The following is a 14,627-nucleotide window of genomic DNA, read 5'->3' on the forward strand; positions in this document are numbered from 1 at the left end:
ACACTGCTGGGTGCTAAGAAAATTGTTCTGTGTTTCTAATATTCAGATACAAGACAACATACAGAACTGTGTCAAGAATAATTTAATGGGAAATTTTTCTTTCTTGGCCTGAGATGTCACTCCAGGGTTATAAAGGGGGCAAGTTTTAATGACATCCATCTGTTGCAGATTCAAATAGGTGGGGCTCAGCATTGGAATTCCTTGTCCAGAGTTTGACTGTGGGCATCTGCACAATTTGTTTTAGGATTTGAGAGTCCTAGGGACATAAAGCAGCAAAGCAGAGAGAGGATAGTCTTACATTTGTCTGAGACTTTCTCCCAAAGAAGTTGCTTTTGCCTCATTTTCTCTTTATTTTGCTTTTATGTGTGAAATCTCCTGGTTGAGCAAAGAAAACAGTCTATTTTAAAAGCATGCTTTTCCTCCTACTTATACTTGATTTTAAAACTTTTGCTTTTATCATAATCAGTTGGGAAACACAGCATGGTAAAAATTGCTGTATCTCTCTCCCTGAATGTTTGAATCCTCTTTCATCTCTGTATTGATTGAAGATAACCAGGCTAACCACTGTTTATCCAAAGCGCTTGTGTCAAGGGCCTTAATCACAGATTGACCTCATTGTAGGGTACGATGTGCTTGTGTCTATGTGGAAGGGAGAGAAGAATATGTATTTCTATGCAGGTATATAAATTTGAGCTTCAATAATGTCAATATTCATACATAACTTTTAAAACCTCATTTTATTTCTGTCTTTGAAATTTACATTCTTGGACCGTTTTATGATAATATTTCCATTTAATGCATTTCCTCACTTTGGGGGAAACCAAATCCCTTAAAGGGGTTCTAGAAGAATTCACCTTACACAAAAGTCTCCTATGACTCAACTGCTGAAGTGGTCTTTGGCAGAATGGCTCAGATATTACATTTCCATAGGACCCAGACCCTTCAGAACACTGGGAGCATTGTTTGCTAAAATTCTAAGGATTTGCTATAACTTTGACATGCATTCACTTTTTAAAAGTTTGATGAAAAGAGAAAACCAGTTATGAAAACTTTTTGTTACTCTATAACGGCAAAAGCAATCCTCATTGTCGTGTCCAATCCCCAGAGAAGATTCAAAGATGGTCTATTATATACTCCTCAGCAACACCTGAGGCCCCATCAGACCATCATTGCCACTCCAGGCTGCTGCACTGGTGTTTCTAGGTGTCTCTTCATTCCTTTGGTGTCAGGCTCTTCTTCTGGCTCCACCTGTTCACAGCATTCTTTTTTATAGGAACGATAGAGCAACCTGATCTTTTGCTGAGTTTAATCATGTTAAGCATGTAGAGGGAGACAGACAATTGGCTTCTTAATGCAAAGCATCCTTTATCACCTGTTTCCTCATTCTCACATGAATGTGTTTCTAAGTAGTTCGTCTCAGATTGGCTCTTAATTTTCTAGGTGCGTATAGAGGGGTGATAGTTGTGAGGGTAGGGATGGCAGTCAAGAATTTTCTCTCCAGCTGAGGCACTTTATTTAGCAAGTGCCATGATTTACGGAGTAAATATGTAGACCAAAGGCATAACTGGGGTTAATGCAGGTGAAATAAACCTAGAGCTCACAGGCTAGGAATCTGTAGTAATATCCACTGTGATACTTTGAAGGTGTGGGATAGGATAGCAGATAAAACTTACAGCTCTGAACTGATAAACATAAATTAAATCTCAGGTCTTCCACTAAATAAATGTGTGTAAATACGTGACTCTGGAAACTTTCTAAATCTCTTTCCTCATCTATTAAATGGGCATAAGAATAGTTTTTTTCTCATAGTATTGTTGCATTTGTGATATAATACATGTGACTCCTTTAGCTCTGTTCCTGACCCACTAAACACTCAGTAAATGTTACCTATAAGCATCTGCTTTATGTACAAATTGGAAGTACTTTCTAGGAACAACCTCTAATATAATATATAGCACACAGATTTGTTTTGGAAAAACCTTATATACAGGAATAATATGTTCATATTTTATATCTGTAACCTAATACTATTTAATTTTTGTTGTTTTATAGTAAAATTAATGTTTCTTGTGAGATATTAATATAACATAATACACAGTATTATAACTCACTTTTAAGTGCTGTGACAACCAACCTGAAGGTAGGAAATCCTCTTGGAATTTAGCATATGCTGCAAACAGCAAAATAAATTTCATAGAATAGGCATTTAAAAACGAGTCACAGTTCAGTCGCTGCAGCATTGCAGATATTCTTGGGGCACTCTGACATTGGTACAGCCTTCAGGAAGGATGAAGAGTGAAGAACAGTGTGATATTAATCATATGATGATGGATTTCTAAAGAATCAGGGCGTGAATTCTGGATGTATAGATTTCAGTCACACCTTTAAACTCTTAATAAATAATCTATCTCATTTATAAACATATAAGCCACTTGGTATTTGGGTTAAAAGTGAGGTAACTTAGTTCTATGGTTTTCAGTCTTCCCATGTGTAAATCATTTTAACAGTATGCAAGTAATTCCATATTTGAAACTCCCAGAGAAGATACTTCCATTTCTATCTCTGTACATCACCACGGATCATAATAAATAGCTCTGACCGAGTGTGCCAAGAGGTTCTTGCCAAGTACTTTGTTTGAGGGAGGGAGGCAGTGTAGCCTAGTGAGGAGAATGTTTGATTAAGAGTCATCAAACCTTCATCTTAATTCCTAATAGGTAAATTGTGTCCCTTTTCATGCCTCCATTTTCTCTTTAGTCAGATATTATGTCACAAAAAATTTTAACAGTTATGCAGGTGTCTTGGAACCCAACAAAAGTTTATCATCATTATTATGTTAATAATAACCAAGACTTTATAACCAGACTTTATAACCAAGCCAGGGGCCCGTGTGATTGTAACTGTGCATCTGGAGCAACTCTCTTCGGACTTTTCACGGGCAGAATTCAGCTGAGTCTCCCAGCATCTGATTTTGAGAGGAGTGTGGGAAGATGAGAAACTTAAAAAGCAGTTTCCATCCAGAGTGATCATCTTTACCAAAAGATTTTAGTCTGGTATTATGTCAGGTGGTTTAAATTTAATCATGTTTATCCAGAATCACTGGGATCACAAAATTTGCATCAGCCCAGTCCACACCTGCGAAGCAGGGCTATCCCCTTTCCTCAAAGCACCCTCGGAGCTTTCTGTTATTCCCTTCTAATGAGACCAGATGACTGCCAAGTGACCCATACTCAGTGTTCTCTCTCAGAAGCATCTGAAAACCAACAGGAAAGAAAGAGAAAGAAAAAAACCCAGTAGCTTTAATTTCTTTAGCTTTCTGATTCTTTTTTGACTTGAGGTTAGCTCAGTATAAAGTCACTAGAATCTTGAAGCTAAAATGAATGAGTAATAGCAGTACTTGAGGCTAGCATCAACACATCTTCAAATGTGGCCGAAGATTTAGAATAAAGCAGTAACAATTATTTCCATTTTAATGGTTCTTTTATACTCTAAAATATTGACTTTTAATGTACTTAGACAACTCTCTAGAAATATTGTGAAGTTGCTACCTTATATAGTGAATGATTATTCAATGTTTTAAACTCCGTATTATTGAAATTTTTCCAACTAAAGCTTTTCTGACTTCAGTGTAAACATTCTTGTCTTTCTGTATTGGATACATTTCTATTTCATCAATAGTTCATTAAAGGTCTTTTATTTTTCTCGCAGTCTGACAGCAATGCAAGCTTCCTCCGTGCTGCCAGAGCAGGCAACCTGGACAAAGTCGTGGAATATCTGAAGGGGGGCATAGACATCAATACCTGCAATCAGGTAAGAACATGGCAGCTAGCTCTGTGTTGTGCAACGAAGAAACACTCATTACATTCTCAGAGCCCAAGATTATTTTTGTCTTTATTAAAAATACTAAAATATCAGTGACTCAGATTTCTGAAACCCCATTTTTTGCCCCCTTACCAACTTTTCAAGCATCAGATGTTTGTATCTAGAGCTAATGTTGCTGAAAAAGTAGATAGATCAAAAACAACAACTGAATGTCAATTTTGTTTGTGAAATGATTTGGGCCACATTTAGCTGGAATTTTGACCAAGAATGATGTTTTACTTCTCATTTATCATCTAGTAATCCAGATCTTGGCTTCTTTCCTTCTTGACTATATGCACTTTACTCATGGGAAACTGATTATTACAATTTAGTATAGAGAAATAAGAGGATAAAATGTTCTCCTAATTAATTTTAAAATATGGCTCATAATGAGAATAATTTGAAATTATTATTGTAAATGATGTATCCATTCATCATGTCCATTTGATAAGGACTTTAGAGAATATTATACACTTTGGATATTATTTGGTACCAACGTTGACGTTTTTGTGCTATTTTTGAGTAAGATTTTTACATCATGAATTAAAGTGTCTAGTGGACTGCAGTATTCACTTCAATGCTAAATGTTGTGTTGTGTGTTGTGTGTGTGTGTTTGACAGAGACCTAACTAGGAAGTGAATAATTCTGGCTAATTTTAAGTTAAAAGGAGGTAAATGTCACTACTGGATTCTAAATTATATATAAATTCCTTTTTCTACATCCTGGTATATATTGAACCCAGTTATGTTTACTTTATAGACCACTGAAATTAATAAATCTTTCAAAAACAACTTTTCAAAAACTGAGCCTGGTATCTTATCCTCAAACTTACTGTACTCCCTAATTCCTACCTGCTGATTTCCTCACCAATGTGCCATTCCAACCCAACTGTTTCCCGTTCCTCATCTTTCCCCCTCTCCAGCCCAGCACTCCTCTCTTTGTTCACCTTCTGCATCCAGATTACATGAGCTCGGATCACCCTGTGGTACTTAACAGAGTTGTCATAACAGCCTTCTTACTAGGTTCTGTCTTCAATCTTGTCCACTTTGATCAATTCTCCACATAATGCCTTGAGCGATAAATAAAATAAAAATAAGATTACAACACTTCCTTCCTCCCCAAACTTCTATGGCTACCCTATATGGCTACCAATTCCCAGATCAGTGAGGTGGTTGTTTCAAAATCACCTGCAGGCTTTTGCAAAGGGTACAGGATTTCCCTCCTTCTTCTTCAGAGTCACTGGCATAAAGAGCATTGTCACTGATGTCAATATTTCTCATATTTTAGGGGAGTGTGTCTCTTACCATGAAAACATGTTGAGAGCTACTTGATGTTGGGAAAGGCATTCTGCTGTGGCCCTGAGCAGTCCTGCAGATACTTTTGGGAATAACAAGAATGAAAGACTTTGGGATTGCTTTTTATCTGGGCCATTTCTCAGGGTGGTGCTTGCAGTGAGCAACCTTGAGGGATTAGGGGATATCTCCCTCTAGCTACAAAGCAGGCCTGTATGAATCCCCCAAGGTCAGTGTTCTCCTTTAACACAGCCCACATGTATGGGCATCCATCACTGGTCCTTTGTGTCAACCCTGTTAGATATGGGGGAAGAAAGGGATAGGGAACTGGTATAAGCAACAGGCTGACACTTGGCTACTGCTTTTGCTCTGAATTACAACGTCCTTTGTTTCTCACCCAGAAGACTTGTGTCTTCTACTAGCATTATGAAACAGTAACGGTTTAGTTTTTAACTCTTTGGTAAGATAAAATCTCAAGAACTTTACATAGTTCTTAACACTGACCTGTAGAGTAGACCCAAATTACTGTATTCCAATATGTAAAATCTTCGTATGTTGTGTCTACATTCCTCCATCTTATTTTTCATTATGAATCATTTTATCTGATTTTTTTTGTGTGTTCTTTTGGACAAATAATTTGAACTTTAGATAACATTAGTTACCTTAAGAAAGAAAGAACATTCAAACTCCCATATGGATATATGGACTTATTCTATAAAATACTTATGAAGTTGAATACGAAATATTTATTTATTTTTATTTTATTTTATTTTATTTTTTATTATACTTTAAGTTCTAGGGTACATGTGCACAACATGCAGGTTTGTTACATATGTATACATGGGCCATGTTGGTGTGCTTCACCCATTAACTCATCATTTACATTAGGTATATCTCCTAACGCTATCCCTCGCTCCTCCCCCCACCCCACAACAGGCCCTGGGTGTGTGATATTCCCTTTCCTGTGTCCAAGTGTTCTCATTGTTCAATTCCCACTTATGAGTGAGAACATGCGGTGTTTGGTTTTTTGTCCTTGAGATAGTTTGCTGAGACTGATGGTTTCCAGCTTCATCCGTGTCCCTACAAAGGACATGAACTCATCCTTTTTTATGGCTGCATAGTATTCCATGGTGTATATGTGCCACATTTTCTTAATCCAGTCTATCATTGATGGACATTTGGGTTGGTTCCAAGTCTTTGCTATTGTGAATAGTGCAGAATATGAAATATTTAATACTTTTCATGTAAACTTAGGTTTCCAGGCTGGAGTGCGGTGGTGCGATCTCAGCTCACTGCAGGCTTCGTCCCCTGGGGTTCACGCCATTCTCCTGCCTCAGCCTCCCGAGTAGCTGGGACTACAGGCGCCCGCCACCACGCCCGGCTAATTTTTTGTATTTTTAGTAGAGACGGGGTTTCACCGTGTTAGCCAGGATGGTCTCGATCTCCTGACCTCGTGATCAGCCCACCTCGGCCTCCCAAAGTGCTGGGATTACAGGCGTGAGCCACCACGCCTGGCCAAACTTAGGTTTCTTTAAGTAGATTAAATGCACTCCCTAAATGTCAATTTGTTAACTTTCTAAATTTGCAATATGCTAGAGAATACACAATGTAACTATTAGTTCATTTAGGTAAACTTATCATAAATAATGCCAAAAAAGAGAACCTAAGGAAAAGAAAGCTCATTTCAAACCAAGTCTACTTCACACTGAAGTATAACAAATACATTAATTATATGAAAGGTCTTAGGGTTATTTTGAGAAAGAATAATCTCTCAACAGTAAATACTCAATTCTTATCATATTTATAGACCATCTTAGCTTCTTGAGTTAGCTTTTTCTTATAGTGGCCAGCCGTCCACTAACGTGTCACTATAAAAGGAAAGAACATTTATTTCTGTGAGAAGGCAACATGATCTCATGAAGCCCACACAAAATTTAGATCCCACAGGTTCAAATTCAAGTTTCATCTCTACTTTGAAGAAGTCAGTTCACTTTAGAAAGTGACATTTTTCTAACTTGTAAAACAGGATAAAAACAATACATTCAATGCTTATACCCCTGGGTTGCAATGTAAGTTAAATTATGAAATGTAAAAGGAGTTTCTAAGGTACATGTGTTCTAATTACAATTACTGTATATAATTCACCAAGAATTATACAAATTAAAATTGACTTACACTCAAAATATGAGGTTGATTCTCTTCAATTCCCTGACTCACCAGGTATAAGGTAAATGCAAGGCCAGGTGTGGTGGCTCACACCTCTAATCCTAGCACTTTGGGATTACAGTGGGAGGCTGAGGCAGGAGGATTGCTTGAGCCCAGGAATTCCAGGCTGCAGTTAGCTATGATCGTGCCACTGCGCTTCAGCCTGAGTGGGTGACAGAGTAAGACCCTGTCTCTTAAAAAAATAAATAAAACAGGCCGGGCGCAGTGGCTCACACCTGTAATCCCAGCACTTTGGGAGGCCAGGAGGCGGGTAGAATGCCTGAGATCAGGAGTTCGAGACCAGTCTGGTCAACATGGTGAAACCCCATCTCTACTAAAGATACAAAAAAATTAGCCGGGCGTGGCAGCAGGCGCCTGTAATTCCAGCTACTTGGGAGGCTGAGGTGGAGGAATTGCTTGAACTAGGGAAGTGGAGGTTGCAGTGAGCCAAGATTGCGCCACTGCACTCTAGCCTGCGCGACAGAGTGAGACTCCGTCTCAAAAAAAAAAAAAAAAAAAAAAAATTCCCCAAAGTAAATGCAGTCTCATGCTGGTTCTGTATTTTTATTAATACTATTCAAGACAGTATATTAATTAAATAAAGATTAGGGAAATACAGTGACTAATGTTAACTACTTAGCTACTGTGTATTAGACTTTGTGCTGGGGCTTTACATGTGATGTCTTATCAGTCAACTGAGATGAAATATTGTGAGACAGGGATTAGTTCAAGTTTACAAATGTAGAAACTGGGCCCACAGTGGTTAAGTGACATTCCCAGGGCCACATGGATCTGTCTGTGTCCCATGTCCAAGCTTTTTTCTGCTGCAGGATATCTTTTTGAGTAGCTATTTGGAGCTGCCCTTCAAAGTAATACAGTGGTGATGTCCTTTATCTTAAAGCTCAAAACTTATTTTTAATTACTACTGCTAATATAAAAATAACTTTATTCATAGGTGGTTACAGGATCTTTTAAGTCAAAGAGCACCACCCCCAGGATTACTACTAAAACTCAAATACAATATACAACAGGAAATGATTTCTAAATACCCAGGAAAGTAAAAGAGACAACTATTCAGCCAAACTATTGCTATTTCTAAGTATACAATATTCAAAGCTAATATGGCATATGAAAGAAGAAAAGAAAATGTATCCTGTAGTTTGCTGCTAAGCCTGAGTTTCTAGGGAGCATTACAATATGTAATATAGAAACCAGGACTTTCTGTACTCTGTTGCATTTCTCAATGAAAGGCAATCTGGGCTGCACCAGCTTTCCAAAAATATCACATGTGTTGGCGTGCTAAGATTCCTTAAACTGAAATTTGAATCAATGTTTTTTCTTTATAAAATTGGTTTCACAACTACCAGGAGAAGTTTAAAATGTAATTCCCAAATACTATTTTGCTTTTAATTATTTAAATGATATGGGGAAAATTCATAAATTTGGCACATGAAAATACTCTAAAAGAATGTCAAGTTTTCATTTTTCTTTTTTAAATGATTACAAATATGGTTAACTTTTATTTTCTTTAAAAGATTACACCAGTCATCTTTTTACCGTATTATCTCTTGTACATTTAGAAGAGAAAATAAATCTTAGCGTTCAATTTATTTCTGAAACTCATGAAGACGTACTTTCTTAACTATTCCCTATTTAGTAATTCTGCATAACTTAATACTGTTACAAACAAGATTAACATGAGGACATTAAAAATAAACTGTATAGTATTTTAATAAAAGTTTGTAGCCAGTTACAAGTCAATAAAAACCCCAGTAGTTTCAGAAAGTTTCATCATGTATACAATTTATTAGTTTCACTATAGTGACTTCAAAATGAAAGACTATCACTTAGCATTTATTTAATACAATCCTGGATATGATACCAGTGATTAACAGGTCTTAAAATGCCCTGAATTTTGGCCTTGGCCTTTTACCATTGGAGTTTAAAGGTGCAAAATTATCAGTTAAATCCTGTGTTTCCTTTTTTATAAACAGAAGGCAAGGTCGAAGCACCATTTTCAAAACAATATTAATGTTCCTCAAATAGCAGACCTTTAGCAACAAGAAGATACACTCAACAATGACTTTAGCATATGCTCACACAGTATGACTCAGACCATGAAGCATATTTGGAAGTCACATTAACAATGTGGATGCTGGAAACCAAATTCTAGTTTTCCCCACTTACCAGCTGAGTGACCCTCGGCAGTCAGCTTCTGCAGGCCTGAGTTTTCTCAACTGGAGTGAGCATAACAACACTGAAGTTTTAGGGTTGTTTTGATGATTAAGTGAAATGTTTGCAAAATGCTTGGCAGAGCAAGTACTCAATAAATACTAGTGAAAATGATGCTTATTATAATAATGTAATTTTTTTATATTGATTCTCAACCTAAGCTTTAGCAAAAGTAGCACTGATTCGCACAAGCAGGACAGAACATAAAAGGTATTGCCATAGCCTGTATCACCAAATAGAAAAAAATTATGATTAGTAGCAATTTGGTAAAGTTACTATTTATCTGGGTTGCATTAAACTGAAATATTTATCTGGAACTAAAATCTTTTTCACAAATGCCATTTGGGTTCATCTGGTTTAGACTTCTCTTTAAAAATACTAAAAACAATTCTATTAGCCTGGGACCTTATAAAAACAACAAAAATGAATAGGGGAGAATTAAATTCATGGAATTAATGGAGCATGGAATGAGCTATATACAGTTTTCTAACCCGTTAAATTAGGCACAAATATATATGCAAAAATATAACTATATAGCTAAATGCTTGTTATTGACCCCTCATTTAGAAGAAGCAAAAGGTGATGTTTCCATCTGGTTCTGGTTATGTGGTTTTGGATTCTGTGCCATCCTGTAATCTCTTTCGATGCATCAGTGCTGGTCCTTGCTCTATACTGGGTAGTGCTGATTCAGGTTAGAATTGAGTAACACCTGTCTAATATTTTGAGTACTTAGAAATTTTAGTTTACTTGTTGATATTTGCTCAAAGTAAAGTAAATCCAGTAGAGAGTTTTCATCAACTACTTGCCCCCAGCTCTAAAAAATTCATTCTGTTTACAATTAGACAGGTTTATGAAGATTTTGAAATGTGACTCTTCTTTCATTTTAAAAATGCTGGGAGTAGCTTCATGCAAATTATTTCTATGACTGTCTTATTAAGTACTCTCCGCAGTGGTTTAGATCGGAACAGAACACTTTGTATTCTGGAAATTCTCTTGAACACTCTCTTTCTATGGCTAAGCGACATGGATTTTAATACCTGACTCCAAGCAGCCACTCCACTCTTCCTAGCTCATCTCAGAGAGTAGAATCGCAGCATTTTTTTCTGCCAGTCTGAACTCAGGCACGCTATTTGTTCATCTACTTACTCAAACATGTATTGTGTGTTTACTCAGTGGCAGGCTCTGTCCTAGGTGCTGGGGATGGAGCAGTGCAGAGAGACAAAAACTCTGCTCTCATAAAGCTCACAATCTACAACCTGAGAGAAGAAAAGGCAGTAAGTGATATGGAGGAAAATACAGCAGGGGAGAAGGAGAGAGGGGTGGAATGGGAGCGGTGTGTCACTTTAGAGGGGATGGACAGAAGAAAACCTAAAGAAATTGAGCAAGGAGGCCGTGCATGCTGTGGAGGGAGCACACTTTAGAAGAAGGTTTGACAGGTGAGAGAAACGCACAGAAGGAGCATGCTGGCATGTTCAAGGGCCAGCAAGGAAGCAAGCCTGCCTGGAGTAGAATGAGGGAGGGGAAGCGTAGGAGGAGGTTGGGGAGAGCAGAAAGCAGCATCGGGTCATGTAAGGCCTTGTGAGCTATTTTAAGAACTTTGGCTTTAATTCCGAATGAGCAGAGAAGTGATTAGAGGGTTTTTAGTGGGAGAGTGACATACGCTGACAAGTCTTAATAGTAAGGCTCAGGCTGAAAGGGAACAAGGGCAGAAGCAGGGAACACTTTTATGATACTTTAGGTGAGAAGTGAGGTGTTTTACAGTAGAACAACAGGCAGGAGAATTTGTGAGAAGTGGCTGGATTCTAGATACATTTCAAAAATACAGCTTATTTTGTTGATGCAGTTAATCTAGGATGAAGGCAAAAGAGGAATTAGGCATGAGGGTTGAGGTTACAATGGAAAGAATGAGAGCTGAAGTTTTATTAACTGAGATGGGGAAGACTGTGTGAGGAGCAGGTTTGAGGGAATACTCAGCAGGTCAGTTTTGAACATGTTAAGTTTGATTTGTTTGTGTGATATCCAAGATATTCAGTAGGCAGTTGGATATATGAATTTTCTAGGGTCCAGAAAAAAGATTTTGGCCTGAAGTATATATTTTGGCATACCCAGTGTATAGACAGTATTCAAAACCGTGGTACTGCATGAGGTCACCAAAAGAGAGAGAGTTTATGAAAAATAGAATAGGTTCAGGGGCTTGGCCCTGGAGTACTACAATATTTAGAGGTCAGGAAGATGAGAAACCATCAAGGAGAATGGGAAAGAGTGTCCAGGGATGTAGGAGGAAAACCTGAAGTTGTGATTTCTTAGAAGCCAAGTGAAAACATTATTTTCAGATGGATGAAATGATAAACTCTGTAAAATGCTGTTGATCCAATAAGCTGAGGAACTGAACAACAGCCTTAGTAATGTGATGGAAACTGGTGACTTAATCATAGCAATTTTGGTGGAGTGGAGGGGTGAAAGCTGGACTGGAGCTCATTCAATGGATGACGGGCAGACCAAGGACTGCTTCAAGGGCTCTTTCTATAAAAGAAAGAAGAGAATAAGAAAAGTAGCTGGAAGAGGAAGTGGAATTAAGAAGGCTTTCTTTGTAATAGGAAAGAAATAATAGCTTTGTTTTGTTGATGGAAAAATATCAACAGGGAAGGAAAAATATATAATTTGAGAGACAGAGAGAGATGGGAGAATTACTGGATGGTGTCCTTGAGTTGATGAGAAGTGGGGATGGAGCTTGGTGCACAAGTGGAGGGACTGGCTTTTGCTAGAATCATGGATAGTTCAGGAAAAGGAAAGATGTATGGGCAGAGGAGCAGGAAGTGGTGTGGGTGCCATGCTGGGAGCTGGTTGTGGGGTGGAAGTTCTAATTGCTTCTGTTTTTCAGCGAAATATGATTCTAGGTTATCAGCTGAGAGTAAAGATAGGAGAGGAGGGGATGGAGGTGGAGGAGGGAGAAGGTGTGAAATAATAATCCAGGAGAGTGGGAGAGATGGCAATTGAGGGTAAGACAGTATGATTGGCAGGCAGCATGAAGGGTCTGCTTGAGCATCATGATCAGGAATTTAAAGTGAGTGGAGGTGGCATGTGTGTGTGTTCTTCTGCAGCTACATTCAGACATGGGATCACATGGAGAGTTATATATAGCCAGGAATGTGGTTTAGCTAAACACATATGGCAGAACTAGAGAAACACAAGGGAACTGAGGATGCATATAAGGTAATGAATAAAATAACGATAAAGACTATGCATAGGATTCATGCCAAGTGAGGAGATAAGTGGGCACCGTGAAAAGATGAATAGGCTCTAACTATTAAGGATTGAAGGATTTCTGGAGTTGGATGAATAGATTAGCAAGAGAGTAAGTGGTGTTCAGAGGGTTGGATGCTTAAAATTGAAATACTAGAGGAAGTTTATAATTATTGGAAAGGAAAATGTCTAGAATGTGACCATGGAAGTGAGTGGATAAGGTAGAGAAAAGAAGGAATCATTGAGGAATTCAAGAACCTGAACACCTGGAGTTTTGGAAGAGTCACCTGTGTATATGTAGGAGAAAGTGGCAGTGAGCTAGAAGCTAAAATCTTCAAGGGACAAGGAATGGCATCAAGAGGATACAGGCTGATGACATCAGGAGGTTTAAAAAAAGGAGGAAGAAAAATAGTTTAAAAGAGCGGTGAGAAGCAAGAAGCAAAATATAGCTCCCCCAAGTTCGGTGATTAATAGGAATATGAGATCCAAAGACACTGCTTCCCTGAAGTCTACTCAAGTGAAGTATGCATCACTTGAGTAGACTTCAGGGAAGCAGTGTCTTTGGATTCTAGTTAGAGCAAGAAGCTTAAAAGGGATATTTAGAGAACAGATTTAGCCCAGAGTATTTGCTAATGACTACACCCATGCATTCTAAAGAATCAGTGTGGGAGTTTTGGGAAATGGGAAGTGATAGGAGACAGAATCAGAAAAGGAGGTATACAGAAGTGGAGAGGGATAAGATTTGCAGGGACGATGGTGGAGTTGGTGACTATCATAAACAGGGATAGAGGACATGATAAGTTTAGCCCAGACAGTCCCAAGCAGATAGCAATTGTGACGTTGTGGAGACTGTCTGGAGAAAGAAGTGGGGGGAATCTCTCCAGGAGTCTGTAGAGTTCAGGAGTCCTATCTTGATTTTTGCTGTTGGAGACAAAGAGAGGAAAGATCTTAATGCAAATATGTACTCGCTGCAATTCTTCCAGTATGCACTACAAACACAGGTGGTGTGTGAGATGAGGTGAAGCTGCCATTCCTGCCTAGTCATTTTTCTCCTGGTTATTTTCTTTGTGCCTTTAAGAATCATCCAGCCCTTTTGCAGTAGCTGAGATTTTGCCAACTGATGTTCTCATATTCTGTTTTTTTGCTGATCATTAATTCTTTTATTATTATTATTATACTTTAAGTTCTGTGATACATGTACAGAACGTGCAGGTTTGTTATATAGGTATACACTTGCCATGGTGGTTTGCTGCACCCATCAACCCATCATCTACATTAGGTATTTCTCCTAATGCTATCCCTCCCCTAGCCTCCCACTCCCCAGCAGGCCCCGGTGTGTGATGTTTCCCTCCGTGTGCCCATGTATTCTCATTGTTCAGCTCCCACTTATGAGTGAGATGCAGTGTTTGGTTGTCTGTTCCTGTGTTAATTTGCTGGGAATGATGGTTTCCAGCTTCATCCATGTCCCTGCAAAGGACATGAACTCATCCTTTTTTATGGCTGCATAGTATTCCATAGTGTATATGTGCCAGATTTTCTTTATCCAGTCTATCATTGATGGGCATTTGGGTTGGTTCCAAGTCTTTGCTATTGTGAATAGTGCTGCGATGAACATACATGTGCATGTGTCTTTATAGTAGAATGATTTATAATCCTTTGGGTGTATACCCAGTAATGGGATTGCTGGGTCAAATGGTTTGGTTCTAGATCCGGTTCTAGATCCTTGAGGAATTGCCACTCTGTCTTCCACAATGGTTGAGCTAATTTACACTCCCACCAATACTGTAAAAGTGCTCC

At 38.3% G+C, this 14,627-nt stretch overlaps 1 protein-coding gene across 50 annotated transcripts in view; it reads left to right on the forward strand.

Annotated features, from left to right (window-relative positions):
- ANK2 (ankyrin 2) overlaps positions 1-14,627 on the forward strand; it is a 678,765-nt gene that overhangs the window by 466,797 nt on the left and 197,341 nt on the right. For all 50 annotated transcript variants that reach the window (XM_055385211.2, XM_063705469.1, XM_063705472.1 and 47 more), the window contains one exon: positions 3,706-3,807. In XM_055385211.2, coding sequence (XP_055241186.2) covers positions 3,706-3,807 — 102 coding nt within the window. The remainder of the gene's footprint in view (positions 1-3,705; positions 3,808-14,627) is intronic.

The sequence above is a fragment of the Gorilla gorilla genome, chromosome 3 (genome assembly GCF_029281585.2).
Source record: "Gorilla gorilla gorilla isolate KB3781 chromosome 3, NHGRI_mGorGor1-v2.1_pri, whole genome shotgun sequence".
Taxonomy (NCBI): Eukaryota; Metazoa; Chordata; class Mammalia; order Primates; family Hominidae; genus Gorilla; species Gorilla gorilla.